We start from the raw sequence: 13206 nt of genomic DNA on the forward strand, positions 1-13206 counted from the left end.
GAGCAACATGTCAAAGTAATGTGTTTGGAAATCAGTAACACGCAACGCAAAAGAAGAATCTTTGGGAGACATGATAAAACAGTAGAGTTGACTATTGCAACCTTTCTAGTGTATTATTTCAGCGTCCCTAACAATCAGAAATATATGAACTGCCACAACAGTTCTCCAGTTTATCGCAGTTTTAGTATTGTTTCAAAAACCCAAACAGAGTATTTGCAAATCCAAATCATTTGTAAAATGTATGAAATTAAGTGTTCTGATGTGTTCAGGTATTCATGAAATCATTCATCATGTTCTGTAGAACTCACCATGGGACTTCTTCGTGGGTGTAGCACGAGTTCAAGACACACGCTAAGAAGGAAGGAACTCTGAACACGGGATGCACAACAAGGATGAATATTACGATTTAACGTCTCGTCAACGCAGATGCCATTAGAGACGATGCACTAGCACGGATTAAGGAAGGAAGTGATCGTGACTTGTTCAAAGACACCAATCCGGTATTTAACGTAAGAGATTTAGGGTAATAACGAAAAACCTACAGCAGGGTGGATGCATGGGGATTTGAAACGTCATCCTCCAGAATACGAGTCCAGTGTCTTACCACTGCGCCACCTCACTCAGTACACTGTCAATGCGTTGTTACGCACTTCATGCTTACAACTGCTAAATTCAGGATAGCAAAATTAGCTGTATATTACTACTGAGAAAAATCTAGGCCAGGCTCGTCCAAACTGCGCCCCTGGGGCCCTAGCGCCCGCGATCGCCCGCGGCCAGCGCCCCGGGCGAATTCGTATGTTGTCGCAGTGGCCGAGCCGTGTCGCTTAGCTGGCCGTGCGGACCGCCCGCCGCGCCTCTCGACCTCATACCATTATAAGACACAACCACGGGTTTGGATATTTTTCTAGCCGTGGAAGACGTGTTAGAGTCAATGGGTTAAAAATAGGAACGCCTGACCAGCGTAACAACGGATGGAGCCCCTGCGCTACGAGGGATACGCACTGGATTCCTGGGTTACGTCAGGTCAAAAATGGCTGAAGTTGGCTGTTCCTTATTCGCGGCAGTCCATTGTCTAATATACTAGGAGGCACGTTGTGGGAAGATTGTCAACATAAAAAATGTTATGGACACAGTTCTTCCAACGGTTAATTATCTTCGATCGTATGTACTCACAGATCTCCAATTTAAAGAATTTCTGGCTGATATCGAAGCGGAATACTCGGACATCCCTTACGACACCGAAGTAAGATGGCTAGGCAGAGGAAAGGCGCTTCATCGGTTTTTCTCCTTGACGGGTGAACTAAATACCTTTTTGAAATGAAAGGACGTCCAGAAGAATTACTTTGTGATCCTAAGTGGGTGGCGAATTTGGCTTTTTTGAGTGACCTTACTGGTCATTTAAATACTTTGAACATTTCACTCCAAGGCGAAAATCAGTCTGTTGCTGATTTAGTGCAGACGATTCAAGCATTTAAAAGAAACTTATTTTGTGGGGAAAACAGTTGCGCGAGAAGAATTGTGGACACTTTCCTGCACTAGACAGTGTTAAAGAAGATGTGGATTTTTCAGATTATGTTCAAATCATGTGCGAATTACAAGGACAGTTTGAAAACAGATTTTTGGAGATATGTGAGCTTCAACCGGCCTTATATATATATTTGTTCGCCAGTTTTCCCTTCGGGCAGAGGACGTCTCACAAGTGCTTCAACTAGAGCTGACTGACCTGCAGTGCGATATCCGCCTAAAGAACCGCTTTCTTATGCGTCAAACTTTGGATGACTTTTACAGATGTTTCAACGAGAGAAATATCCTCTTTTGCACAAGCACGCGGCCAAATTTCTCTCAATGTTTCGTTCTACGTATATTTGCGAGCGCTTTTTCTCTCTTTTAAAGCTTGCTAAAACTAAGAACCGTTCATTACTTGCCGATAAAAATTTGACTAATTCTTTGAGGTTAGCACTTTCATGGAATATTGTACCAAACCTAGGCAAAATCGTTTCCTCGAAAAAGAAAAACGTGTAAAATGCTAATTCTCTTCTTTAACAATGTTGACTGTAATAATTAAAGAGCTTTATAACCTTAATTCCATTTTTAATAAGTTTTCAAAAGTTCTTCAGTTAAAAGTATTACGTACAAAACAGCTAACTAAGGACCCGATTTCTAAACTCTGAAAAGGGATACAAAACTCTGTAGCACGAAGTATAACAAACCATATTTACTTGTAACTACTAACAGTAAGAATGAGACACTATATTCCTTACATAAAACTATTTCTAAAATAGAAAATTTTACGCTGGATCAGACCGCGGGACAGTCCAGCGCAGAGCAGTGCTGTGGGGTCTACTCGCTCCGCAGCACTCTCTCTCTCTCTCTCTCTCTCTCTCTCTCGCTCCTATGGCGTCACTAGCGACACACGGTCGCGGACGGGGCGCTGAACTACACTGCCTGGCGGCCGCGGGGCGCGGGCTCACCCGCCGGGCGCAATTCTTGGATGAGGCTGATCTAGGCAATCAGATAAAACATAACAGGAAGGGACGCTCCACCTTTCTGATCACAGACGGGCCAGTCGGTCCTGATCGACCGCTATGTCATCCATCAGCCAATGACGTCACCTAGATGCGGTTTCAAGAGGCGTGTGACTAGCACACTACCCTCCCAGGCTGTCGGGTTAGCGGACCTGGAGCCAGTTGGCATCACGAGACTCAGTGGATCCCTTTCCTGTCCTCCCACCAAGGAAAGATTACCGTTAGTACTGGGAATCGAAACAGGGTCCTTCGCATGGCAGCCGTCTACAGTGACCCTCGGCTACTAGGTTGACAAAAGTCATGCTATAGCAATATGCACATACACATATGGCGGTAGTATCGTGTACACAAGGTATAAAAGGGCAGTGCTGTGGCGGAGCTGTCATTTGTACTCAGGTGATTCGCGTGAAAAGGTTTCCGACGTGATCGTGGCCACACAACAGGAATTAACAGACTTTGAAAGCGGAATAGTAGTTGGAGCTAGACGTATGGGACATTCCATTGCGGAAATAGTTATGGAATTAAATATTCATAAATCTACAGGGTCAAGAGTACGCCAAGAATACAAATTTCAGGCGTCACATCTCACCACGGACAGCGCAGTAGTCGACGGCCGTCACTTAACGATCGAGAGTAGCGGCGCTTGCGTAGAGTTGTCAGTGGTGACAGACAAGTAACACTGCGTGAAATAACTGCAGAAATCAGTGCGCAACGGACGACGAACGTACTCGTTAGCAGACTGCTGCGAAATTTGGCGTTAATGGGCTATGGCAGAAGACGACCAACACGAGTGCATTTGTTAACAGCACTACGTCGCCCGTAGAGCCTCTCCTGGGCTCGTAACCATATCGGTTGGACCTTAGACGAATGGAAAACGGTGGCCTGGTCAGCTGAGTCCCGATTTCAGTTGATAAAAGCTGATGGTAGGGTTCGAAAGAGGCGCTGATCCTATGAAGCCTTGGACCCAAGTTGTCAACAGGGCACTGTGAAAGCTGGTGGTGGCTCCATAATGATGCGGACTGAGTTAGCGTGGAATGTACTGGGTTCTCTGGTCCAGCGAACCGCTCATTGACCAGAAATCATTTTCAGCTATATGGAGACCATCTGCAGCCATTCGTGGACTTTCTGTTCCCAAACAACGACGGAATTTTTATGGATGACAATGCGCCATGTCACCGGGCCACAGTTGTTTGCGATTGCTTTCAAGAACACTGCGGACAGTTCGAGCGAATGATTTGGCCACCCAGATGGCTCGACATGAATCCCATCGAACATTTACGGGACACAATCGAGAGGTCAATTTGTGCACAAAATCCTGCACCGGCAACTCTTTCGCAATTACAGGCGGCTTAGAGGCAGCATGGTTCAATATCTCTGCAGGGGACTTCCAACGAGTTGTTGAGGCCACGCCACATCGAATTGCTGGATACGCCGGGCAAAAGGAGGTCCGACACGATATTACAGGGTATCCCTTCACTTTCGTCACTTCTCCCTTTTCCATCGCCAATTGTTTCCCTCTGTTACGTTGTCTATGTGTTTCCCTTTCACTTTCACGCAGTTGTTTGAAGAGGCTGATAAATAACTGCCGAGATGGTTGACATTTATTGGGATATACACTCCTGGAAATGGAAAAAAGAACACATTGACACCGGTGTGTCAGACCCACCATACTTGCTCCGGACACTGCGAGAGGGCTGTACAAGCAATGATCACACGCACGGCACAGCGGACACGCCAGGAACCGCGGTGTTGGCCGTCGAATGGCGCTAGCTGCGCAGCATTTGTGCACCGCCGCCGTCAGTGTCAGCCAGTTTGCCGTGGCATACGGAGCTCCATCGCAGTCTTTAACACTGGTAGCATGCCGCGAAAGCGTGGACGTGAACCGTATGTGCAGTTGACGGACTTTGAGCGAGGGCGTATAGTGGGCATGCGGGAGGCCGGGTGGACGTACCGCCGAATTGCTCAACACGTGGGGCGTGAGGTCTCCACAGTACATCGATGTTGTCGCCAGTGGTCGGCGGAAGGTGCACGTGCCCGTCGACCTGGGACCGGACCGCAGCGACGCACGGATGCACGCCAAGACCGTAGGATCCTACGCAGTGCCGTAGGGGACCGCACCGCCACTTCCCAGCAAATTAGGGACACTGTTGCTCCTGGGGTATCGGCGAGGACCATTCGCAACCGTCTCCATGAAGCTGGGCTACGGTCCCGCACACCGTTAGGCCGTCTTCCGCTCACGCCCCAACATCGTGCGGCCCGCCTCCAGTGGTGTCGCGACAGGCGTGAATGGAGGGACGAATAGAGACGTATCGTCTTCAGCGATGAGAGTCGCTTCTGCCTTGGTGCCAATGATGGTCGTATGCGTGTTTGGCGCCGTGCAGGTGAGCGCCACAATCAGGACTGCATACGACCGAGGCACTCAGGGCCAACACCCGGCATCATGGTGTGGGGAGCGATCTCCTACACTGGCCGTACACCACTGGTGATCGTCGAGGGGACACTGAATAGTGCACGGTACATCCAAACCGTCATCGAACCCATCGTTCTACCATTCCTAGACCGGCAAGGGAACTTGCTGTTCCAACAGGACAATGCACGTCCGCATGTATCCTGTGCCACCCAACGTGCTCTAGAAGGTGTAAGTCAACTACCCTGGCCAGCAAGAGCTCCGGATCTGTCCCCCATTGAGCATGTTTGGGACTGGATGAAGCGTCGTCTCACGCGGTCTGCACGTCCAGCACGAACGCTGGTCCAACTGAGGCGCCAGGTGGAAATGGCATGGCAAGCCGTTCCACAGGACTACATCCAGCATCTCTACGATCGTCTCCATGGGAGAATAGCAGCCTGCATTGCTGCGAAAGGTGGATATACACTGTACTAGTGCCGACATTGTGCATGCTCTGTTGCCTGTGTCTATGTGCCTGTGGTTCTGTCAGTGTGATCATGTGATGTATCTGACCCCAGGAATGTGTCAATAAAGTTTCCCCTTCCTGGGACAATGAATTCACGGTGTTCTTATTTCAATTTCCAGGAGTGTATTACCACATACACCGTACAGGAACGAACTGCATTCTTCTTACACTGTAATTACACCATAAGCATGTCGGCTTTTTCTGCATTGATCCCATCGTTCACTCACGGCCTACTGCTCGGACTCTCACACTACCTGACTTGCCAGGTACAATGCACTCAAGGAACACATAAGCACACTGTAAGCAAACATAACAACATCGTACCTACCAACTACGCAGGTTGAATGGCACAAACAAGCGTCGGTGTGGGAACTTTTCCAAGTACGACACCTCGTAAACAACTCGCACTAGACTCCTGTGCCGGCTTTTGTGACCGAGCGGTTCTAGGCGCTTCAGTCTGTACCTGTGTGATGTCCTTAGGTTAGTTAGGTTTAAGTAGTTCTAAGTTCTAGGGGACTTATGACCTCAGATGTTAAGTCCCATAGTGCTCAGAGCCATCTGAACCATTTTTTTAGACTCGTGCAACAAACACCACTGACATTCTAATTTGCCCTACTTTGTTAATGTCAATACGTATTGTTCCATTTAAAAAAGTGTATGTTTCAACTAAAATATACTTTATAAGTATTGTTACAACCTGTTTATTGGCTAACAATACGAGCCCCTGACTAGCAATCCGTTCTGCTGTGAAAACCACACGTCAATCACACTTAACATTTGCACAATATTTGTGGTGCAAGTTTTAGGTGATTCGCACTGTATATACCTGACATGGTCAGTCTGGAATGTAGATCGCTAGAAAAGCATTTTATTGGATGACCGATTTCGACAGAGCTATGCCGTCATCATGTTGTAAAAACTCAAAAGTATATGACTCGACGACGACAGCATAGCTCTGTCGAAACCGGTCATCCTTTAGCGATCTTGGCCGGTCAAGTTCTCTCCACTTACCATGGGAAAGATTTGTTATTGTTTGCATACAGCCTTACCATTGGCGAATAATCATTGAGAACACTTATAACTGTACACTACCTGTTGGAGCTAAATATGGTGGATGAATGACATGCAAGCAGTCGTTGAAATGTCAGGTACTGGATGGAGAGTCATTGGAAGAACCCTAAGAAAATGTAATTCATTTACGAAGGAATAACCTTTCTTTCATTCGAGCAATTCTTGACAAAAAAGATCTAGAGATGAGTTGCTCGTATCCACAGGGGTTTAGTCAGTGCCAAAGTGTAACGGAGGTGCTGATCAAGCTCCAGTGACAGATGCTACGAAAGGAACGTTAAGCATCGTGAAGAGCCATACTGCTAAAATTCTCAGAGAGCACGAAAATGATTTTCACATTTTTCTGTGCACTTTCAGCTTCTTCAGCCTACTGATTTAATTGTAGTTTTGTTTACAGGATGTTTACGGTGCAACAAGTCCTTCGGATTATGCTTTAACTTTTCCAAACACGATTTTTATATGTCGTTCCGAGGATATAACTTAAACGCATTCAGTGTCTCCATACGCAGAAATTCACCCAAAATAATGTATATCCTTTCACATTCGAATTAGTAATTAAAACCTACGCTTGCAGATACTTTTTATGGTTTAGTTATTATACTTAACATAATGTAATAACAGATTATAGTTACATATTTTTATTTTTTATTTTGTAGGTCTGGTTCCATAGGACCAATCTGAGGAGCAGATCGCCATGGTCATGGACCGTGTCAGAACATGAAATTACGTGTTTACGAATCCCAAAAAGACGTCAAGCTATAAGTTTACGTAAACGCAATAACAATATAGCACAGGAATCAGCTTAACTTTTCAATGAATTCCTCAACAGGATAGAAGAAGTTATCCACGAGGAAATTTTTCAGATTAAATTTGAAAGAGCATGGATTACTGCTGAAATTTTTGAACTCTTGTGGCAGCTTATTAACTGAGTGAAAACTGTTGGGAATAAACTGACATTGTTAACAAGAAACGACGTAAAGAATTTATATATTGAGAAGCCAATGTCAGAATACCCAGACTAATGAACAGGGATCGACAGGAGGTTCGCGAACTCACACCACTTATTTCCCGAACTGCCCTTTTGTGGGCCTAAAATACCGTTCGAGAATGGGAAGAGTTACCCCAAAATGTAACACCATACGTCATAAGCAAATGAAAATAAGCAAAGTAGAGTACTTTTCGTGTCGAACTATCACTTTCTTCGGAAACTGTTCTAACAGTAAAAACGGCAGCGTTAAGTCTTTGAACAAGATCATGAACACGGGTTTTCTACGACAGTTTACTATCGATCCGAACACCTGGAAATTTGAGCTGTTCTGTCTCATTAATCATAGGCCCATTCTGTGTAATTAAAACGTCAGATTTTGTTGAAATGTGTGTCAGAAACTGTTTTTTTCTCTACCATCCTTTACTACCAAACTAGTATCATACGCAAACAGAAATATTTTAGAATCACCTGTAAAGCTAGAAGCCATATCATTTGTATAAATAAGGAAAAGGAGTGGCTCCAGCACTGATACCTCGGGCACCCCCCCCCCCCCCCCTCCGCCGCCCCGCCACAATTTAAGCGTGCTCCACTCGGATCCCTCATCATAGCCATTCTCAGTACTGTGGAGGATGATCTCTTATTGTCTATTCTTACGGTAAGAGGTGAACCAATTGTGATCCTATTTCAGCGACACTCTATTGGTGAATGATGAGTAGTGTACTGCACCTCCTTTTTCCTTCTGGAATTATATTTATGAATGTTATTGTTGTTTTCTGTGATAGCTAGTTGGCAAGAAATTTAATGAGGAAGTTAAAGTACTGTGAGGTTGTAGTTTCTACACTCAGTTATTTAAAGCTCTACAAGAGATCCTAGAGTTGAGGCCACATGTTATCGTTATTTCATGCTTCTGCTGCTCGATGAAGAGTTGTCAGAGAATGGTGCTATAAGTGACAGAAAATAAGCAAAGTACGTCTATATTTTGACACAATAAGACTTCTTTAAAAGCGGATTAAAAACAGTCTTGACCACAATAAAATATTTATTCGAGTGGTAACTGGTTTCGATCAGAAAATGGCCATTTTGAAACCATTTATACCTTGATAGTAGGTGGTGGCAGTCAACGGAGCAACTGCTGACGGTGCCACAACACCTGCTCCGTTCACTGCCGCCACCTACCTTCATAATATTGAAGACTGAAACGTCAAAAGTCATGGGATAGCGATATGCACATTTACAGGTGGCAGTAGTATCTCTTGCAGAGGTTATAAAAGGACACTGCATTGGCGGAGCTGTCATTTGAAATCAAGTGATTCATATGAAAAGGTTTCCGATGCGATTATGGCCATACGACGGGAATTAATAGACATTGAACGCGGAATAGTAGTTGGAGCTTGGCGCATGGGACATTCAACTTCGGAAATCGTTAGGGAATTAAACATTCTGAAATCGACAGTGTCAAGAGTGTGCCAAGAATACCGAATTTCAGACATCACGCCTCACCACAGACATTGCAGTGTCCGACGGCCTTCATTTAACGACCGAGAGCAGCGGCGTCTGCGTAGAGCTGTCAGTGTTAACAGACAAATAACACTGCGTGTAATAACCGCAGGAATTAATGTGGGACATGCGACGAACGTATACGTTAGGACAGTGGTGCGAAATTTGTCGTTAAGGGGCTATGGCAGCAGACGATCGACGCGAGTGCCTTTGCTAACTTCATGACACCGTCTGAAGCGCCTCTCCTGAGCTCGTGACCATTTCGGTTGGGTGCTGGACTACTGGGCAACCGTGGCCTGGTCGGATAAGTTCCGATTTCAGTTGGTAATAGCTAACGGTAGGGTTGAGCGTAGCCTACTGCAGACCCTACAAAACCTGGACGCAAATTGTAACAAGGCACTGTGCAAGCCGGTGACTGCTCCATAATGGCGTGGGCTGTGTTTACATGGAATGGTCTGGGTCCTTGTTATGCTGCGCTACTTTGGGACCATTTGGAGCCGTTTATGGACTTCATGTTCCCACACAGCTGTTCGAGATTGGTTTGAAGAGCATTCTGGGCAACTCGAGCAAATGATTTGGCCACCCAGATCGCCCGACATGCCGGTCGGAGTGGTTCAAATGGCTCTGAGCACTATGGGACTCAACTGCTGAGGTCATTAGTCCCCTAGAACTTAGAACTAGTTAAACCTAACTAACCTAAGGACATCACAAATATCCATGCCCGAGGCAGGATTCGAACCTGCGACCGTAGCGGTCTTGCGGTTCCAGACTGCAGCGCCTTTAACCGCACGGCCACTTCGGCCGGCCGGTCGGAGTGGCCGAGCGGTTCTAGGCGCTACAGTCTGGAACCGCGCGACCGCTACGGTCGCAGGCTCGAATCCTGCCTCGGGCATGGATGTGTGTGATGTCCTTAGGTTAGTTAGGTTTAAGTAGTTCTAAGTTCTAGGGGGCTGATGACCTCAGATGTTAAGTCCCATAGTGCTCAGAGCCATTTGAACCTGTTTGGGTTCCTGTTATTTATAAATACGCGGAATAAATTTCAAATTATGTTTCATTCATTGATCCTTCCTTGCTGAACTATTGTTGGAAGGGAATCATGTATTGTGCGATACAGAATTGATTATTTTTTATATCAATATAGTAATAAGTCCATTCGCTGAGCCTGAGAGAATAACTCCCAAGAAAATTTTATTTGACATTAGAAAAAACGCAAGGAACCTAATATCGATCCCTTTGGTGGTGTACCAAAGGGATCGATATTAGGTGATAACAGGAATGACCACCAGCAGGCACTAATCAACCATAACCGTCTAATAAGTATGGTTGTGAATGTACATGGCTGCATTTTTATGTACTTTTTTTCTGTACTGTTGCCTGCCAAGAATTGCTTTTAAAAGACGAATCATTATTTTTTTTCAGGAGCATGAACTTGGCGCTGCCGGGCTTGCGTCGATGGAGACTCTGGATGACAGCAGCGCTGCTGTACAAGACGACGGCATGGAGAGCGTCAAGCTCGACATGGATGTAAGTTAACTGGAGGAAATTTGTGTTTCAAGTTCAGTGACGACGAATTAATCCTGCCGCTGGAAGAAAGCAGCATTAAGCTGGTGTTTAGCCACTGCCACAAGGACATCAAGTCAACTCCTCTAGTAACACGTAAATTCCTGTGTTGGCCATGTTGTTTGACTGTACCAAGCCACCACGAGTCCCAGTTTCCAGTTAAACTTACTTGACTTTAGTTAAATATAAAAAAAAACTTGTGCTAAAACGTTAAGACGCTATAAAGCTGGACATTAACCAGGTGACTGGACTGTCTCTATTGGAATCCAGGGCTGGCTCCAAACGGGAGAGAGAGAGGGTGAACTGTGCCATCGCACAGGTTGGCAAGTTTTTGGGGGCAGCAAAATCTTAAATTATAATATGGTTCCAAAAGGACGAATTAAATAACACAATGTAACTCTTTACATAAATCAAGAAGTCTGAGAATAAGATGGAAATAGAAATCACTCATAAAATCTAGTGTCTTATCGGAAATTATGTACGAAATTGTGAAACAGATGACAAAGGAAGCGCTGGATTTGGTCACCTCTGGTTCGTCTTTCAAAATAGCTTCCTAGTGGCAATGCTGCCTACACAATTTCTACCACGCGCTTACACAACACATAAAATGTACCTAAGTCCGTTTGAAAGCCCCTACAGAAGCGAAAAACTTAAATGAAGATAAATGTATATGATGGCTTAACTGTTCCTACACAGCAACCTTAAACACCTGTATCAGTATCACACAGAAAAACACTTTGAAACAAATGGAGGAGGAGGAGGAGATTATCGTTTAACGTCCCGTCGACAACGAGGTCATCAGAGACGGAGCGCAAGCTCGGGTGAGGGAAGGATGGGGAAGGAAATCGGCCGTGCCCTTTCAAAGGAACCATCCCGGCATGTGCCTGAAGCGATTTAGGGAAATCACGGAAAACCTAAATCAGGATGGCCGGAGACGGGATTGAACCGTCGTCCTCCCGAATGCGAGTCCAGTGTGCTAACCACTGCGCCGTCCGCCCCAGTAGCTGAGTGGTCAGCGTGACGGATTGCCGTCCTCTGGGCCCGGGTTCGATTCCCGGCTGGGTCGGAGATTTTCTCCGCTCAGGGACTGGGTGTTGTGTTGTGTTCATCATCATTTCATCCCCATCCGGCGTGCAGGTCGCCCAATGTGGCGCCGAATGTAATAAGACCTGCGATATGGCGGCCGGACCTGCCCCGCGAGGGGCCTCCCGGCCAATGACGCCAAACGCTCATCATCATCACCACTGCGCCACCTCGCTCGGATTGAAACAAATAATAAAGATTAAGTATAATATGCACTGTAAACATTTCACTCCTGTTTCACTGACTGGTGTTCCGTACCTGACTAGTTTTTAAAGACGTATACATGTCAGGAAGATGTTTTGATCTGCTGCAAAAGCTCATGGCTTTCTTCCATAAGTTTAATAAAAACAGCAGATACACAAAACAAAGACTTCAGTCAGCAATAATATATTCTCGTTGACTATTGATAACAGTCTACCAACATTTGCGTATCTTTTCGATTCCGCGATTGTGGAAATCAAGCGGTGTTGAGGCGAAGAACTCGTCTAGCCAGGTTCTTACCACATTTTCATCCAGAAAGGAAGCACCTTGCATATTGTTCGATAGGGAGGGGGAAAGATGAAAATCTGAGGGCGCAAGATCAGTTGAATAAGGTAGTTGCGGATTGACTTCCCAGCCCAACTCCTGTACAGCGTTTTCTGTCCTCTAGCAGAATGCGGGCGGGTATTATGGTGGAATAGCATCACTTCACGCCGTCTTCCTTGTCGTTGTTTTTGTATTGTGTCTGCAAGACGTCTCAGATGTTGATAATAAATGTTGACAATGATGGTTACATCTTAGGGAACCAATTCGTAGTACTCATACACTACACTGTTGCTGTTACGTCAGATACGTAGACTTTCTTTTGTGGATGTACACAGGTCTTTGTATCGGGAGCTGCTGCTTTGTTTAGGGTCAGCCATTCCTTTCTTTTCCTTATGTTAGCATACAAACACCATTCCTGCTCATCAGTAACGAAACAGAATAGGAATGGTCGGTGTTGTTCATGAGCCAATTGATGACGAGCAATGCACATGCGTCCACCCGCTGACTTTCATGATTTTGGCTTACAGCAAGTGATACCCACACACCTGATTTTTGTACCTTCCCATTTCATGCAAATGTCGCACGATGATGGAATGATGACTGTTCATCAAATTTGCGATTTCTCGAGTACAGTGACATGGATCGTTGTGGAATAATGCTTTTAGAAACATTCATCAAACCCTGAAGGTCATTCTGGACGTGGAGAGTCACCAGTGTCAAAATGATCATCATTAAAACGAACAGACCATTTTCTTGCCGTGCTCTGTCCAATGGCATTATCCCCATACATGGCGCAAATGTTTCTGGCTACCTCTGCTGCTGTCACCCCTGTATTACGTAACCTATAACAGAAGAATGTCTTGGAAATGTGTCGATTTCTCTACTCGGAACTCAATTTTCTCGTATCCACTGCTCCACTCATAACTCCAAATGACAAAATGACAGTATGTAAACAACAATAGCAACAGTGAACTAAAAATGAAAAGTGGCAATCTATAAATAAACCCATAGCAACCGGAATACCAACATGCAAAACAAAAATGCTACA

The 13206-nt window shown here is 45.4% G+C and overlaps 1 protein-coding gene and 1 non-coding gene across 4 annotated transcripts in view; one reads left to right on the forward strand and one right to left on the reverse strand.

Annotated features, from left to right (window-relative positions):
- LOC126475332 (neurotactin) overlaps window positions 1-13206 on the forward strand; it is a 347318-nt gene that overhangs the window by 300878 nt on the left and 33234 nt on the right. For all 3 annotated transcript variants that reach the window (XM_050103122.1, XM_050103121.1, XM_050103120.1), the window contains exon 4: window positions 10410-10514. In XM_050103122.1, coding sequence (XP_049959079.1) covers window positions 10410-10514 — 105 coding nt within the window. The remainder of the gene's footprint in view (window positions 1-10409; window positions 10515-13206) is intronic.
- Trnaa-cgc (transfer RNA alanine (anticodon CGC)) lies at window positions 11476-11548 on the reverse strand. The gene has a single exon. It is a non-coding gene; the product is annotated as a tRNA-Ala (tRNA).

Source organism: Schistocerca serialis, chromosome 4 (genome assembly GCF_023864345.2).
Source record: "Schistocerca serialis cubense isolate TAMUIC-IGC-003099 chromosome 4, iqSchSeri2.2, whole genome shotgun sequence".
NCBI classification, from domain to species: Eukaryota; Metazoa; Arthropoda; class Insecta; order Orthoptera; family Acrididae; genus Schistocerca; species Schistocerca serialis.